The following is a 17,555-nucleotide window of genomic DNA, read 5'->3' on the forward strand; positions in this document are numbered from 1 at the left end:
CTTTGCCAGGCAGTGAAATCCAAGAGATTTATTGCACCAAAGCCCAGATGCAGAGGGGTTTTCCAGCATGGTTCAGCATCCAAAGGCTCCAACCACAACCCCAAAATATCGGGAAGAAGGCAGAGCTCCTACTCTCTCAGAAAAGGCTTTTTGGATGGTGGTGGGAGAGCAGCTGTGGCTCCCACTGTCCCCTTGGGTTCTCCCACCCAGTTTTCCTGCCCCAGTCCAGTGTGGAGGAGTCATTTTCACCCCAGAGATCTTTTCCTCACCACTGCAGCCCTGGGATCTGGGTGGGTGCCTGGGAGCCTGGCATTCCAGGGGCTCAAGGCACTGCCTGGCTGGGGGTGCAGCTCGGGGGGAGGTAAAGGCCTTGCAGGACCCCGGTGAGGACGGCGTTGGGGAGCAGATCTGCAAGGAGAGGAGAGAGCTGCAGCAGCTGGTTCCCTCCTGAGCCCCATTAAAGGAAAAACATCTTTTAGGGACCCAGGAGAACCTTTTGGAGGTTTGGGGGACCTCCGTGGTCCTGCTCCTTACCAGTGTCACCTGGCCCCACGTATGGATCAGAGCAGAAGCCGATGACAGGGCGCTGGGAAGGCAGGAGTCTGCTGCCATGGGAGAGGGGATATCAGCCCCTAGCCTGTCCCCATCATCCCCAGCCCCGTGTCCTGGGGTGCTTCGCACAGGTCGGGGGGATGATCCCAGTGCCGTACGGGATAACCCTGGTACTGGCAGAACTCATCTACTCACGAGGGGCTCCTGGCCTTGGGGTCCTGCTGGCACCGCCGCACCTTCAGGAAGTCCAGCACATCCTGGGGCAGCTCCTTGTTGTGGTACAGGACACCCTACCGTGGCCCAGGACAGGTCAGCACCCCAAAAAACCCACCCCCCCACCACCACCACTGTGTGCACCTCACCCGCAGGTAGAGCTCCAGGCCCTGCCGGCGCTGCTCCAGTGCTTTGGGCATCCAGTGGGGGACATGGCGTGGGGGGAAGTCAGGCACCTTGCAGGTCTTCTTGATCTGGGGTGGAGTGGGGAGGGCATCAGGGCAGTACGGGCCAGGGAGGATGAGGCTGAGCCTCCTCATGTCCCCTCCCTGTGTCCCCTTCCAGCAGAGCCAGGGGGTCTCACCCGCTTGTGTAGCGCCTGGAACTCGCTGTAGCGCTTGGTCACCGTGTGCCGCCGGCCATCGCACAGCACCTCCACCCGGAACACCTGCAAGGGGGGCAGACCTCATCAGCCTCATTCTCACCAGCCTCATCATCATCATTCTCACTGGCCTCACCGTCCTCATCATCCTCATCCTTACTGTCCTCATCATCTTCACTATCCTTATTGTCCTCACCATCCTCATCCTCACCATCCCCATCATCCTCCCAGGGAAGGCAGGAGCCCCCAGTTCACACACACACTCCCCACCTAGGGAGGGTACTTGGGAATCTCTACCCCCTCCCACTGTCCAGGACAGGCAGAGACCTCCAGCCTCTCGGGTAGACTCCCAAACCTCCGGGGGCAGATGAGGTCACCATGGGAGCAGGCAGGAACCCCCAAAAGCAGATGGGACACTCCCTCCCATATCAGTCAGGAAGGTGTGACAGCCTGGGGTTGGTTTGACATCCCACCCCTCACCAAACGCCAGGGCAGTCAGGACCCCTGGGGCTGGCAGTGACCTTCACCCCCTGGGGCATGTGGTGACACCAGGGAGGGGCACATGGGGACCTCCAGCTGCTGGGACAGGGAGAAAAACCACCCTTCCCCAAGGCAGGTGAGGTTCCCCCCACCTCAGGACAGACATGGACCTCCACCCCCTGGGGCAGGCAGGGGACCCTGCTCTTTCCCCATGGGGCCAGAGGGAACCCCCAGACCAGGGGTTCCCCACCCTCCATTCCCCAGGATCAGTGGGAATCCTCCAGCCAGGGACAGCTAGTGCCTTCAAGGGTGGAATGTCCCCAGGCAGACACCCCTGAGGACATACAGGGACCTCCATCCCATGATGCCACAGGGTAACCCCTGAGTCAAGATACAAAGGCAGAGGGCCCACCTCAGTAGGAAACCCTGTGGGGACCCCTGCCCAGCACCCCTTGGGCCAAGGACCCCTGTCCCCTCCCTTTCAAGGGCTGTGTGTCCCCCTTCCCAAGCAGGGATCCATGAGGATCCAGATGGGGACCTCCACTCCCCCGGGTAGATGGTCCCATCCACCCCTCTCTCCCCTCTCCCCCCCTGTTCCCCTAGACAGGTGGGACCCCTGAGAGCCAGCAGGACCGCTGGGGGCAGGCAGGAAACCCCCAAACTCCTGGAGCATGTAGGGACATCCGGGTGGACATGTTAGGACCCCGCACCCCCCTCCACCATTCAAGGCAAGCAGGGACCCTCATCCCCAGGGCAGAGGGGCCACTCAGAAGCAGATAGGGACCCACCAACTCCCTGGTGCCAGAGGAACCTCCCCCAGGACAGAGGGACACCCCCTTTTCAGGGCAGAGGGTGCCCCACTCTCAACAGAGTCACAGGGCATTTGGGGTGCCCCAAACTCTGGGACAGGTGGAGACGAACCCCATCTCCCTGGTAAATGGGAACCCTCTGTGGGAGAAACGGGCAACCAGGAGCCAACAGGAGACACCACCACCACCACCAAGGGCCAGCAGGAATCCCCCAGCTCAGCAGGACTCCCCCCCTTTCAAACACAGAGGGTAACCAGGCAGGGACCTCAACCTCTGGTGACCCCCCCAGGACAGAGACACCCCAGTGACCTCCTCCAGCAAGGACCAGGGGGGGCAGCTGGGGACCTCTACACTGGGGCACCTCAGGCAGGGAGGTACCCTGGGGACAGGGGTGGACATCCAACCTCCTGAGCAAAGGGGGACCTTCCCCTCCCTGCCCCAGGATCGTCATCCCCAAGGGCAGATGGGGACACCCAGCTACCCCCGGGGACAGAGGGAACCCCTCGGGCCACGGACCTCATATTTCAGGGGTAGAGAGTGCACTGGCAGGGACCACACACCCCAGACACTTGGGAGAAGGACACACCCGCACCTCAGGGGCAGAGGGGGTGACAAGGACTCCCCCAAAAACAGAGGGGACACACTCTCACCAGGGACACTTTCCCCACCCCTTCCATGGGTAGAGGGGCTGTGTCATTTCCTCTTACACCCCCGCCCGGCAGGGATTCCCTGGATGCAGGCAGGGACTGCCACTCCTGGGCATTTGGGGACGTCCTGGTGGGGAGGGGTGGCACTTCACGACATCCCACCCCCGGGGCAGATGAAGGACACACGTGCCTGGGGCAGATGGGGGTACCTGAGGACAGATAGGGACCCTCCTACCCCTCTGGGGCCAGAGGGGATCCCTCTGGGTAGAGGGTAGAGGAACACCCCCAATTTCAAGGGCAGAGGGTGCCCCCGGCAGGGACCCAGCACAGGTAGAGACCTCCAGCCCATGGGGCAGGTGAGGACTCCTCAGGGAACACCTGGGGACCTCCAGCCCCTGGGGCAGTGGGAGACAAACTCCTCCCCAGAATACGTGGGGTTTCCTGTGGGAACTTGGGGACCTCCAGTCCCAGGGTGGGTGAGGGCACTCCGGGCAGACAGGTATCCCCCTACCTAGGGGGACAGAGGGTCGGAGCAGGGACCCCTCCTTTCAAAGGTAGAGGGTCCGTGCCCCTCGCCGGCAGGGACCCCTGGGGACAGGTAGGACCTCCACTCCTGGGGCAGGTGGGGGACCCCTGGTACCTTCAAACCCTGGGGCAGGAGGAGACAAATCCCCCGGGAGACGGGGGACTCCAGTCCCAGGGGATGTGGGGGTATGCCGGGAGAGACGGGGACTTCCCCAAGAGGGCACCCCCGGATCAGCTCCGCCACCACCACCAGCAGGGACCCCTGGGGCAGATGGGTCACTCCTGGGGACATTTGGGACTTCCAGACCCCGGGGCAGAGGGAGACACGCCAATCCACCCTCCCCGGACAGACGGTAACCCCCACCCACGGGGGCAGAGGGGACTCCCAGACCAGGGACACCCCCACCTTTCAAAGGTAGAGGGTCTGTGCCCCCCCCAGGCAGGGACCTCCATTCCTGGGGCAGGTGGGGAACCCCTGGGGACACTTGGAGACCTTCAAACCCTGGGGCAGGAGGAGACAAATCCCCCTGAGCGCGGGAGACTCCAGTCCCAGGGCACGTGGGGCCATGCCGGGAGAGAGGAACCCCCCAACAGGGACCCCCGAACCAGGCCCCATCCCCCTCCACCGGCAGGGACCCCTGGGGACACGCAGGGACCTCCACTCCCGAGGCAGATGGGGAACCCTCGGGGACAACTGGGGACCTCCAGATCCCGGGGTAGAGGGAGACACCTCCCCGCTCCACCCTTCTTGGGCAGACAGGGACCCCCGTGGGCAGCCAAACCTCCACCCCCCGAGTCCCCGCTCACCGTGTGTGCCCTGTCGGGGCTGCGCGAAGCCGCCGCGGGTTCCGCCGCTGGGATAGAGACGGCGATCATGGCCCGGGGGGCTGGGGGGAGCCGCGGGGCGGGGAAGGGCTGCGGGGCCGGGGAGGGACCGCCCCGAGCGCCCACAGCGGGGACACGGTCCCTAAAGCACACCGGGGAGGGTCCTGCGACACCACATCCAGCACAAGGGGAAGGGGAGGAATGGAGGAGCCGCCGGGACGCCGCTTTAGAGGGATATGGGGAAAGGAAAGTGGGAAGTCAGAACCAAGCTGCGTTTTCCCTTTTTTAAGGCAGAAGGGGTATCGGTTTTGGTGAAATCCACACGTAGGGGGCTGGGGGGAGGTTGAAGGGGCAGACCTGTCCCTGGGCAGGAGCATCACACCCCAAAGGCTTCCCAGTGGATTTTAAGGAATGCCACAAAGTGGAACCACTACAAGAACCCCTGCTGAGCTCAGATCCTAAAAACGGCTCCCACTAGGAGCAGGGCAGAGAGCCAAAGCCTAATCAGGAGCAGGGACAGGTGGCCAGGGCAGTGTCCAAGGTCACCCTTGTCCCTGACACAATACGGGGGAGGCTCCACTGCCTCCCCCAAACCCCAAAGAATGTGCTGTTAGCTCTCCCTGCACCCACCCCCAACACTCAGAGCCTGTTTGCCCTGATAGAAGTTTTATTACAGAATTTTAATGGCACTGCAGGAGTAAGATAAATCATTAGAGCCCTAAAACCCTGCCTGAAAAATAGACATTTGCCAGATCTTGATAACCCCCTGGCTGCGGGTCTGGTCTGGAAGCAGGAAACTAGTTCTTCTTCAGTAAGAAAATATATGTTGCTAAATGAAAAATATACAGTTAGAAGAGTTACTGGCTCACAAGCTGCTCGTCTGGGGGTGACACCTCTACCAGCTCCAGCAGGTGGAACGAGGGGTCGCTCACGTGGAAAAGAGGAGGAGGTATAGTGTATGTATATATATATATTAAAAAAAAAAAAAAAAAGGCAAAATAAAGGTTTGTTCGCTCGGTCCGATTACGAAATGGCCTTGGCTTCAGGCAGGAACGCTTCCCAGTACTTCACCAGCTGCAGGGAGGAGAGAGGGAGAGAGTCAGGAGCCTTGAGGACGCACTTGTAGAGGGGGGTCACACTTGAGGGGTTCACAACCTGGGCCTGAACTTGGAGGTAAAACTACATCAGGGGCCACTCACCTGTTGCTGAGAGTTTAACAACGTCTCAAGGTATTTCGTGACGTGGTTTCTGAAGTCCTTGGATTTCTCTTTCTGCAAGAGATGGGCATGAGGCTGAATCAAATACCAAAACACTTCTGAAAGAGAAACTGCCAGGATGTTCCTGTTCCTCCTGGGGCCTCACGAGAGGACCAGCACAAGGGCCTGGGAGATGGAGGATCTTTGCCCACCCACCTTCATTTGAACAGATACCCTGTGGAGAAACCCCCTCAGCCAAAAGCCCTCAGCAATGCCACAGTTCACACATATCTGGATTTATGGATACTGCTGGATACCCAGGTGCCCCATGGCTGACCCAGGCTGGTGTTCCCAGCCCAAGGCTGCCCCAAACATACCTCAAACCGTATCACTTCCTTGCGGATGATGGCAGAAATCCACTCAAAGTCCCTTTCATACTGTGTCACACGGGACTCCCACTGTGGAGAGAGGAAGTGTGCTGTTTCAGGGCAGGGGAAGGAACTCCTGCTCCCCTCTCCAGGGGTGTCTGTAGCCATGACTGGATGTGTTAGAGGTGTTGCTGGAGCAGAGCCCGGTGTTCCTGGTCCTCTTCACCAGAGGAAGCTCAGCAGGGAAGTCACAGGAGGTGGGACCATGAGCAGCTCCACTCAAGGCTGGCTTATCCCTTGTTGCAGCTTGGCCATAGACACCTGACCCTCCTGCTCAGGAGGTCCGCCCCAGCCCTGACAATCTCTTCCCCAGCCCGGAAGGTCCCCTGCCGGAGCATGGAGGGTAGGAGCAGAGCAGAGATCCCATGCTCTTCATTCCCTACCTCTGAGATCTCCTCCTTGGCCTGCTGCAGCTTGTCAGGTTTGTTGGCCCACAGCAGCCTGGCCTCCATCTCCCTCTTCTTCTGCAGCATGGTCTGGGCGTCCTGCCACCGCTGCCAGGTCTTCATGCGCTGGTCAAAGGCTCCCTGGATGCAAGGAGGGGGCAGACGTTGAGCTCTGTGCTGCCAGAGCGGCTCCAAGGGGCTCTGCTGGCAAGGAGACACTTGCCAAGGGGATACCTGAGGTGCTGGACCAAAGCTGAGCCAGAACACAGACTGGATCCTGCTCTGGAGCACCCACAGCTCCCAGTATGGACTGGCAGACAAGGGAGGTTGTGTCCTGGCCTCTGTAGCCTCCAGAAACTCCTGCTCAGAGGCAGGATGTGTTTGGGGTGGGAAGGGCTCAGCCTGCAAGACCTGCTGCTCTCTTGGGATTGCTTCTTCCAGCCTCCGGCAAGGCCAGAACACCAGACTTGAAGACTAAGGCTCTTCCCCAGCAGGCAATTGGCAGGCCTATCTGCACCACCTGGACCACAGGTCATCAGCTCACAGCCTCAGCCTTCACCTCTGGAAGGGCTGAGGCCACTTACAAGCTGGTAACTTGCTCCACATCCCCTCTGGAGAACAGCGGCATGGCCAGACCTCACCTACCACAATTTTCCAACCTAACCACCTGTTCACCTGGACAACCAACAAGTTTCTCTGTTCCTGGAGAAGCCATGCCATGTGTACCCTCTGCTTGAGCTTGAAAGACCTCCTGGAATCCCTAAGCCCAAGCTGGGTACAAGGAGCAGGAGCAGTGCTTACCCTCACAACTGAGAGCAGGCGGATGTAGTCCCCCAGGAGCTCAGCCAGGAGGAAGAAGTCATTGTTGGCCTGTTCATGGTGCAGCTGTTCAATCTTCTCTTCCACCTCAGCCAGCTGGGACAGTGCCCGGGACAGGGCCGTGTTGTCCTCCGAGCTTCCCAGCATGGCCAAACTCTTGGCAAACTGGGCTGTGTTCAATGCCAGCTCTAGAAAAGGGATGAGAGTCAGGAGACGGGCTGGGCTGCACCGGGTGCTCCCCAGCCCAGGGTTCAGCCCAAGGAATTGAGTCCCAGGAGATATCAGCTGGAAGGGCCAATGCTGGCTGGGTCAGAGCCAGCAGCTTCCAGCCACGAGGAGAAAGGAAGCAGCTGAGCAGGGGGACAGGTACAGCTTTGCAGGAGTCAGTCAAAACATGCAGAAGAAGGAAAACATTCTCACTCCCTGCTAGAGGATGGCTGGGAAGACCTAAGATCAGGTCTGCTCAGGTTTGCTACAGCAGCCTTCATTCCCCCAAGAAAAGGCTAAGGGAATTGGGACTGTTCAGCCTGGAGAAGAGAAGGCTCCAGGGAGACCCTAGAGCCCTTTCCAGTGCCTAAAGGGGTTCCAGGAGAGCTGGAGAAGGACTTTGGACAAGGGCCTGGAGGGACAGACCAAGGGGGAATGGCTTTCCACTGCCAGGGGGGAGGGATAGATGGGATATTGGGAAGAAATCCTTCCCTGTGAGGGTGGTGAAGCCCTGGCCCAGGTTGGCCAGAGAAGCTGTGGTTGCTCCTGGATCCCTGGAAGTGTTCAATGCTAGGTTGGACGGGGCTTGGAGCAACCTCGGAGAGTGGAAGGTGTCCCTGCCCAGGGCTGAGGGACAGAACAAGATGAGCTTTAAGGTCCCTTCCAACCCAGAGCTTTCTGGGATTCTGTGATCTCATAGGACATAGGTTCCCTTCCACACCACCATCCCAAGCTTGTGGAGCTGGACAGAAGAACTGGGGTGACATTTTTACTTCTGTCTCCTGTGATGAAGAGACTCAGAAGTTTCCCTGGGACGCCCAGCACTGCTAACCCCCCTCAGGCACTGCCCAGGGTGTGATTGTCACAGCCCAAGCCCTGGAGTGCGTGGTGCTGATCCGGTCACCTTTCCGGTGGTTCACCAGGGTCTCCACCACCGCGTGCAGCTTCCGCAGCCGCTGGTCCTCACACTCCACCTCCTGCAGCTTCTCCTCGAACCACTGGAAAGGGTAAATCCGCAGCTGATTCCCACACGTGGGGCTTTCCCTGCACCCAAAGCTGGGGCTGGGAAGGGCACATGGCTCCAGAGCAAGGACAGGGACAGCCCAGGGTGTCCCAACACTTACTATGTCTGATTCATTCATCTTGATGGTCATTTTACTGACAGCATCTGTAGCTTTGTTGAACATCTTCAGTATTCCTGCTCCACTCAGAGTCTGGGTGCCTACTGCTCTTGGGAGCTGGAAAGGAATGGAAAAATTTGCTTTGAGATGTGAAAAGACAGAGACAGGCTGGAGAGCTAGGGGTGTTCACCTGGAGAACAGAAGGCTCCGGGGAGACCTTAGAAATGTTTCCAGTGCCTAAAGGGGCTCCAAGAGAACTGGAGTGGGACTTTGGACAAGAGCCTGGAGGGACAGGACAAGGGGGAATGGCTTTCCACTGCCAGGGGGCAGTGTTAGATGGGATATTGGGAAGGAATTGATGGGTGTGAGGGTGGTGAGGCCCTGGCACAGGTTGTCCAGAGAAGCTGTGGCTGCCCCATCCTTGCAAGTGTCCAAAGCCAGGTTGGATGGGCCTTGGAGCAACCTGGGATAGTGGAAGGTGTCCTTGTCCATGACAGGGGGTGGGAACGAGATGGGTTTTAAGGTCTCTTCCAATCCAAACCATTCCACGATTCCATTTTGCCTGAGGTAACTGCTGAGTGATCTCTCCCTGCCCTTAACTCATAAGCCTTTCACTATATTTTCTCCCCCTGTCCAGCTGAGGGGATGGTGGAGCAGCTTTGGTGGGTACCTGCTGTCAACCCACCACCCCAGTTCCCATTCCCACTCTAAGAGGAGAGTTTTGCAGCATCCTGCCTCCTTAACTGCTTAGGTACCATTGCCTTCAGCACTTCCAAGAAACTTGGAGCTCCCTCATTCCACGCTACTGACCTCTTCCTTTTCCAAGAACTCCCTGACGTCTGGGTCCTGCAGCATGGTTGGATGGCTGACCACTCTCCGGAGGTACCTGTGGAGGGGAACACACACCAGGAGTTGCTTTGGCAGCAGCAAACCTGGCTCTGAGCCATCAGAGTGAGCTGTGACACGCTTGGTATTTACTTTGGAAGAGCAGCTGGAAAGCAGGAAATCAAAGCCAACAACTGTTCTAATTCACCCACCAATCTTCCTACCTCCCCACAGACTTTGGTGATGCCACCAGGCAAGACCAGACCTCTCAGAGGTCCCTCCCTTGGTCAGGGACAGCTGTTGGGGTTGTACCTCTCGAGAGCAGCCCGACGTTTTTCTAGGAACTCTGCAGAGGAGGAATCTTCTTTCCCAACTTTCACTTTGGTCATGCCTGGCACAGAAGGAAGACGTGATTTATGAGCTGCTCTAAACTCCACACACAAGGTAAAGTGGTTTATTACAGACTATCAAGGTGATAGTAGAGGAATCTTACAACAGGAATTAGACCTTGGATCAGCAAGAGCTACTCGGAAATTTAAACCCAAGGAGTTTTGACACAGAAAAGAAGCAAACCAATGGTTTGGACTCAAGTGAAACAGCAATTCAGTGACACCACAGAGGTTTTACTCTACACCAAGCAGGTGTGGAAGCATCTGTGAACTCCATCAAGACTTTCAGCCCAGAGCTGCAAGTAGGAAACCAGAGCTTTGTCTGTGTCACAGAACCCAGGTTATTTTCCTTGGCTACTGTGCAGCTTCTATCAGCTCTGAGACTGCTGCAGGCCTGTCCTCAGGCACAGAGCTCACCACCAGAAGGACCTACAAGAGCTGTGAAGGCCCAGTGCTTGTGCTCTGCACCTCCACCACTCACCTATGAGGCTCTTCTCAGGCGGTGGAGGGACAATGAACCCGTTCTGGGCGTGTTTCTCCGACAGCTTCTCATAGAGACCCAGAAAGTCACTGAACCTCCTTTTCACTGAGAACTGCTTGTTCCTGAACATCGGCATGCTGGTCTGGGGGGAGAGATGGGATTTGGGTCAGACATCCCCAGGGAATCTCACCTGGCACACATGGCCTTGCCAGCTCTACCTGTCACTGGGATGTGGTGGGACAGCGTGAGCTCTGCAAGAGGCCAGGAGGGAACAGAGCAAGTTTTGGCCCAGGTTTTCCCTGATTTTCCTCCCAACTGTTCTCCTTGGAGCAAGCAGAATCATTAATGGTACTAAATAACTGAGCAGCTGGTAGTGTGGCCACAGGCTGCTTGGTAAGCCCTGCCTGCTGCCTAATCCCATCATCCCTGCTCCACACAGGAACAGGGACCCCCTGCAGGTCACCTAAAGACTACAGGGGCCACCAGTGCTTCAGGATGTGTTTGCAGAGCAGGATTAAGGATAACAAGTATTCTAGTCCCCTCTTCAGTCCACGTGTTGCCTGTAGCCCAGCAGCCATGGTACAGGCAGCTAGAACAACTTTCCAGAGCCCAGAGGAGCACTCCAAAACACTCCAGCAGCTGCAGGAGGCTCCATTTCTCTTGGAAATTGAGGGGAACAGGTCCTGACATGAAACCAGATACAACAGCAGCTCTGCAGCAAGTGCTGAGCTCAGGTCAGCTTAGTCTGATGCTGCCATTGGCACTGAACCTTCAGCAACAGCCCTGGTGTCTGGACGTCATTCCTGCTGCTCCCTTGAATGCAGAGAATCCCTATTAGCCAGAGTTGCAAAGAGGGAACTGGCTGGGAAAATAATGCCAGTCTCATTTCAAATAGATTCCAACCCTATTCCACAGCTAGGCTCATCCTTTGCGGATTATAACTCCTGAATCCATGGAACAAGGCATTCAGACCTCTGTTTATTTAGGTCACTGCTGGCTTGGCTAAGGACAGACAGTCCAGCTGCCTTTACACATGGAAAAATAATGGAGAATCAGACACAGAGGAGTTAGACATACCTGTGTTGACACTTTGTAGGCTACATAGGCGTTCATGCCATCCCCTATGGAAGACAGAAACGAGATGCTGGATTCACATCAGCGCTTTCCACTATCCCCTGAACACAAGCACAAGGCTCCTGGCCTTTTCCTGCCTCGTCATTCCCAATTTTGGGTCTAACAGAGCCCTGGATTTTGCACAGAACCACAGGCAGCGTGCTGCTGCGTGGCCCTAGGCCCCTGCCCAGCAGCCACTTCCTCAACCTGCCTGCTCATCCCTCCTCACACTTCCCATGGAGTCAGCTCTGACAACTGGGCGCTTGTTGCGCCGGCAGTGTTTGGGTCGGCTCCACACTTCTGCTCAGCACCCAACAATTTGGGGCTGTGTGCCACATGAAGAGTCTATTCACAGGATGAGTGACAGGCTGGATGGGGCTGGATCCTGGAACACCACAGGCAGTTTGCTCCAGCTAACACAGATATCCCCTTGTTTACCTGGTAGTTTAACCAAAGGGCATCCTCAGAGCTCCAGTGCTACCCCTAAATCTACCTCTGATTTGCACCTCTCAGCTCCAGAGATCACAAGCCACAGAGTGGGAACAACCTGCCACTCGTGAGGCTGCTCCTCTGGCTGGGATCAGGTGTTCCCTTGGGTTCTCTGCATCCCAGAAGTTTCCACATAGCTGCACAAGGCTCTCTGACCCCCACTTTCAATAGACAGAAACCCTCTTGCTTCTCAGTTTGAAGCCAGAGTTGCTTCCCTGGCAAGCACAGCTGCTAGGGAAGGTGCCAGAGCATGGAATACACTTAGTTTCAGGCTAAGGGAGTTTTGCTTCCCCACACAAGGCATGTCACATTTCCAGGCCCCAAGCATCCCAAAACCCCAGTCCTGGCTCCCTGGTTTTCCAGAAGCTGCCTCTGCCTTGCTTATTTTCACCCCAGGCATTTTGCTGTTCACAGTGTCATTTCTTTGAGATCCTGGAGGAAGTCTTGGAGAAGTTCCTCCAGGATCAACTCTGTTCTTGGAGACAGCCTGACAGCCAGAGCTACAGCGTGGAGGTTGGAGCTGCAGTGGGTCCCATGGCCAAGCCTGGCTCCTCTAACCGTGTTCACTGTGCAGTACAGGACAGTAACTCACCAACTTTCTCCGGGTCACTCACTCCTACAGTCAGGTCAAATTTGTCCTCCTGCTCCTCCTCCTCCAGCTGTTTGGAGCAAGCACATAGGGACAGCAAGTTAAAACCAGGAAGCCAGACCTCAACCCACCCCAAACCACTACAGTGAGCTTGTCACCCTGCCTGGGCACCTCACTCCAGCCAGGGCCGTTTTATAAAGCCTTCCAGCTCCTCACTCATGTCCAGGATACACATTCCAAGGATCCCAAACTGGATTTGTCTTTCCTACAGTGCTATCTGCCCAGATTGATGCACGAACTGCTCAGCCCCAAGGTGAAACTCTGCAAAGCTCCGAGTCCCAGCTGAGACCCCCAGGACCAGATCCACCACTTGCTATTCCAGCTTTGGAAGCAGCCTGCAATTCCACAGGAGTGGAAAGTCACCAGTCTGACCTAAGCTCCACTCCAGTGGTATCAGTCCCAGACTGATGGCCTGAGATACAAGTCATGGTATCCAATATGGCAATTACAGTAATTACATCCTTTCAGATTCATGTTTGCAACTGAGTAAACGGACAGGTTCCTGCCAAGGATAGTCTGGAACCAGCAGGACAGGTAGGAAGAGCAGTTCTCACCTCTTCATAGCTCTTTGAAGGGTTTCTAGAAGAAGAACTTTCAGCTACATCTAACGAGGGGGGAGGGTTGGATGCTTTGGCCACCTCCTTCTTCTGGTTGTTCTGTGTGCTGTCGAGGGACAGTTCCACAGTAGCATCTGTCAAGAGAAGTTTGTAAGGTCAGTCTCTCTCCTTGGGGTTTCTGGAAAGGCAACTGCAATATTCTCTGGTTCATAGGATCTCTCTAAACTAGCAAAAAAAGAAATCCATTGAGAGGACACCTGTAAGCACTGGGAAGAGCACGACTTAAAGCAGTAAGAGCATTTGATCACTCCTGCTGGGGAACATTATGTTAATCCAATGAACTTCTTATTCCAGAAGGAGCCAGGCATCATCTCCTTGCTGTGTGCTGGAGAAGCTGCACATTGGAACAGCTAAAGCCGGATTTTACCTGGCACGCAGGCTAGCCTGGGAGGAAGGTGCCTTCCCAGGCCTCTTCTCCATCAAGAGGATGTAAAAACTCCACCTCTTAGCAGAGGTCTCCAAAACTGACTCTCTGCCAGAGTTGTCCCACCATGCTGGGGAAGGTCTGACCTCCTCATTTTCACCTGCTGAGGGGTGTTGTGTTTCCAGTTCCTAGGGAACAGCCATGTCTCTACTGGAGATGCTTCCTCCACTGGCATAGAGGTAGGAAAAGGTGGATAACGAAAGTCTTTTAACTCTGAGGAGACGCTCACCATCAAAGGTTTAAGGTAACAAAACTAAAGCAAACCAATTTTTAATCCTCTTCAACTCCCAAACAGTTATTCCTGTGGTATGATTACCCTGGACACCTGGAAGAGGCTACTCCAACCTTCCCAAACACAATGCAAGCTAGAACAGGAGTTTGAGATGAGCACTTGTGATAGTCCTGAAGCTCCAAGTGGCCCAGTAAACACCCAGCAGACACAGACTCACCTGCAAATAGGTCCTGATCGTCCTGCTCCACATGAACCCCGTTCTCTTTGGAAGGGCTGCTCACAGGGAGGAGAGATTCCTTTTTCGGGGCCGGGGGATTGCTCTGTGAGAGGATTGAAAACACATAGACATGAGGTCATTTATTCTCAGGGATGGAGGAGCAAACATGGCACTTCTTCATCACCCTACCCTGCTGCCCTTCCACCCACCCTTCAGTGTCAGTATCTTTGCCACTGTTAAGGACACCAAGTGTCACACCAAACACCACAGCCAGTTTCCACTCTGATTTTTAGCAGAACATGAGCAGCTCACAGGTCACTCAGATGTGCCAGCCCACTAGGAAAGACCATCCTGGCTGCTGGGAGCAGCCTTGGGGACAAGGAGACAGCCCACATGAGAGCTTGTATGCCAACCAGTCCACCCCAGCAGAAAGCAAAGTTGCTCCTGGATTCCTGTTATGGAGGCCGGCATCCCAAATCATCCCTCAGTCATCCCTCATCCCAATTCACCCTTCATTTTGCAGGCAGACAGATATTCCAAGGAAGAATGGGACAGCAGTGCTATTCTGTAGGTCCTGGCAGAGAACAGAACGGGTCTTTGACAGGCAGTAAATGGAGCTCTATTAGCAGTGACTCCGGACCGACAGGCTCCTTGGCACTCTCTCCAGCAAGGAAACGCCGTCAGATCCCGCTGCTCCTGACGGAGCAAAGCAGTGCTGAGGCAGCTCCTCTTTGAGGTGGGCTCACACCTTTGGGTGGTAAAAGAAATAGCCTTCAAAACACCCACTTGAAGGCGAGTCCTCCTGTGTTTGAGGATGTTTTGTTGAGGAGGGTTCACACAGATCCTCTGCTGCAGGAGCTCTTCAAGCTGGTAGACAAATCCCACTCTGCGAGGACAAGGCAGTTTTCTACCAGAACCGCTTCCCAGTTTGCCTTAAATTTAGTCCCTCAGACATGAAAGCACCACACCCTGTTCCTACTTCTCCATCTGCTGCTACAGCGGAGCTGTGGCCTTGTTTAGCTCAGCCCACGACACAACACCAGCTGTCCCAGGGCCGGATTCAGCACCCCCCAACACCATGTGTGTGGGTAGAGGTGCCCCCGTGCCGGCCTGACACTTTTTTGGGAAGAGCTAGTCCTTGGGGGCATCCCTAGAGAAGGATATGGTCATACAGGGATCCAACCTCACAGTCTACAACTTCCTCAGGAGGGGAAGAGGAGGGGCAGACACTGATCTCTTCTCAGAGGTGACCAGTGACAGGACCCCAGAGAATGGTCTGAAGTTGTGTCGGGGAGGTTTAGGCCAGATATTAGAAAAAGGTTCTTCCCCCAGAGGGTGGTTGGGTGCTGGAAAGTGTCCCCAGGGCAGTGGTCACAGCACTAAGGCTGCCAGAGCTCAAGAAGCATTTGGACAATGCTCTCAGGTACATGGTGTGACTCCTGGGGATGGTCCTGTGCAGGGCTAAGTGTTGGACTCTATGATCCTTGTGGGTCCCTTCCAACTCAGCATATTTTGGGATTCTGTCACAGGCAGGTGAGGTCCAGCTTTAGTTATATTTGGGTCTGACCCAAACCCTTCTTTGCTGGCTACTGAGCCACATGAATATCAGCAGCTGGACTGATCTGCCTCCCTTGCTTCCCAGAAAGTGTCTTCCTAATGTTCAAGGGCAGAGAGACAAACAAAGCCACCAGTTTGCATGGAAGAGCCAAGTATTAGTTATGACAGTGGCTTCAACAACACCACTAAGAACCTGATAAGCTGCTGCAGCTCCCCAGCCTCCCCTTCCAGTACAGGAATTCCTGTGAAATTAAATGGCATTCATCCCTTTTGGTGGGCCACAACAAGCCACCTATTACATCCTCCAGTTCTTCACCAAAGAAAGATCCTGAGAAGCTCCAGGCCATCTCCAGGACCTGGTGCCTGCCAGAGGTACCAGCACTTTCCTCTTGCCTGGCCCAGGGTTGCACTTTCCTGGGTTGTTTTCCAAACACAAGACCCAGCTGCTGTTTTGCCCAGAGCAGTGCCAGAGTTTCATCCTCACAAGGTCACAATCTCTCCACAACCCCCCCAGATCTGGCTTGTTCCCTTATCCCAGGCCACTGGCAACACCAGCACAGCTCAAGGACACCAGGTACAAGTTGCACCAGAAGCAGAGCAGAGGTTGCTCTGGATTTGTGCCGGTGGCAGAAGCTTGGCCAGGTCATTCCCAGTGGATTCACATGGTCACAGCCCACACTCTGCTCAAGGCTTCCTCAGGCTGGGAAACTGCAGAATGTTGCTGGAGGGCCTCCTGCCACAGACACCAATCCCTCCTGCACTGCTGGCTGGATCAGACAGGCTGGAAAAAGCCTGGGAGAGGTGGGCAGAGGCTCCTGGAGCTCAGAGAATCAATCCTGCAGCATTCCAGCCTCTAGGCTGCTAGAAGAGCTTGTCTAGCAGAGATCCTTGCTCCATGAAGATGCTGATCCTTGACAGGCCAGCAGCTGGTTGAGGAGGGATTCAGTTTGGGAAAGCAAACTGAGGCAGTGTTTTAACTCCCCTCCTGCCTGCCAGTCACTGCCTGGAGCAAACACCAGGACAGAGCTGGCACAGAGTTTGTTAGAAACAAGGAAAGGTACTGAAATCCTTCACACCTCCACCTTCAGTGTGGAATTTGTGCAGCAATGTAGCAACTGTTCACTGAACCAATACCACCAAACCCTCCAAGACCCTCCCTTCAGCCCAGTAGGGCACTGGTGAACCCCCTCCCACTAGGCAGGGGACACTGGATGCCTCCTGTCACCTCACCCCCACTGCACTGGGGGTTCATCCCTCAGTCCCAAACTGAGGGCAGCAAGCACTACACCAGCCACACCAGGACGCTCTGGATGTCGAGGGGACCAGAGCTGACGATGCTGGGGGAAGGAAGATGGGGCTTCCCCCCACCGTGAAGCCTCACAAGCTGCACAGCAAAGAGGCCAAGCGGCAGCTGCCATTGTGGGATGGTTTGGGTTTGAAGGGACCTTAAAGCCCATCTTGTTCCACCCCCTGCCATGGGCAGCGACACCTTCCACTAGACCAGGTTGCTCCAAGCCCCGTGCAGCCTGGCCTTGGACACCAGTTCTGCAGGACTGGCGAGGTTACAACCCCGGGGAAACGAGGAGCAGCCGAGCACGAGCCCCTTCGCAACCCCACAGACACGAGAGCCACCCCCGACCTCCACCCGGCCCCCAAGAGGAGGGGGCGCGGGGTTCCCTGCAGGGACACACGCCCAGAGCCATCGCCCCCCCTTTATCTCGGGGGGCTTTGGGGCGTTTCCCCCCGTTTTCACCAAGCCCCGCTGCAGCCCGCAGACACGGGCCCGGTTCCTCAGCGTCCCGCGAGGGGTGCTGCCGCACTCACGCTGCCAGTGAAGATGTCCTCGCCCTCCGAGTCGCTGTCAGGGGCGCCGGGCCCGGGGGGCTCGGGGAAGGGCGGCGGGCGGCGCTCGGTTGGGGAGGGCGAGCGGGACCCGCGGCCGCCGCCCGACGCCATCGCCGCCGCTTCCGCC

The 17,555-nt window shown here is 56.3% G+C and overlaps 2 protein-coding genes across 3 annotated transcripts; both read right to left on the bottom strand.

Moving 5' to 3' along the window:
* Position 1: 1 nt before the first annotated feature.
* Positions 2 to 4,499, bottom strand: SNX22 (sorting nexin 22). 2 transcript variants are annotated; one of them, XM_032699628.1, is made up of 6 exons: positions 4,416 to 4,499; positions 1,130 to 1,213; positions 915 to 1,019; positions 748 to 842; positions 535 to 605; positions 2 to 408 (listed from the first exon to the last, which is right to left on the bottom strand). In XM_032699628.1, exons 1-6 carry the CDS (start codon positions 4,482 to 4,484, stop codon positions 323 to 325), a joined length of 510 nt encoding a protein of 169 aa, XP_032555519.1. In that variant the 5' UTR covers positions 4,485 to 4,499; the 3' UTR covers positions 2 to 322. The 2 variants fall into 2 exon arrangements, with proteins under 2 accessions (XP_032555519.1, XP_032555518.1); XM_032699627.1 differs by having other exon boundaries at positions 535 to 602; positions 4,416 to 4,497.
* A 583-nt stretch (positions 4,500 to 5,082) lies between these two features.
* SNX1 (sorting nexin 1) lies at positions 5,083 to 17,555 on the bottom strand. The gene is made up of 15 exons (XM_032699620.1): positions 17,408 to 17,555; positions 14,027 to 14,129; positions 13,091 to 13,227; positions 12,480 to 12,546; positions 11,363 to 11,406; positions 10,286 to 10,427; positions 9,728 to 9,806; positions 9,401 to 9,476; positions 8,594 to 8,707; positions 8,374 to 8,467; positions 7,245 to 7,450; positions 6,441 to 6,584; positions 6,007 to 6,087; positions 5,633 to 5,704; positions 5,083 to 5,507 (listed from the first exon to the last, which is right to left on the bottom strand). The coding sequence occupies exons 1-15, from the start codon at positions 17,537 to 17,539 to the stop codon at positions 5,457 to 5,459; spliced, it is 1,542 nt and encodes a 513-aa protein (XP_032555511.1). The 5' UTR covers positions 17,540 to 17,555; the 3' UTR covers positions 5,083 to 5,456.

Source organism: Chiroxiphia lanceolata, chromosome 12, assembly GCF_009829145.1.
Source record: "Chiroxiphia lanceolata isolate bChiLan1 chromosome 12, bChiLan1.pri, whole genome shotgun sequence".
NCBI classification, from domain to species: domain Eukaryota; kingdom Metazoa; phylum Chordata; class Aves; order Passeriformes; family Pipridae; genus Chiroxiphia; species Chiroxiphia lanceolata.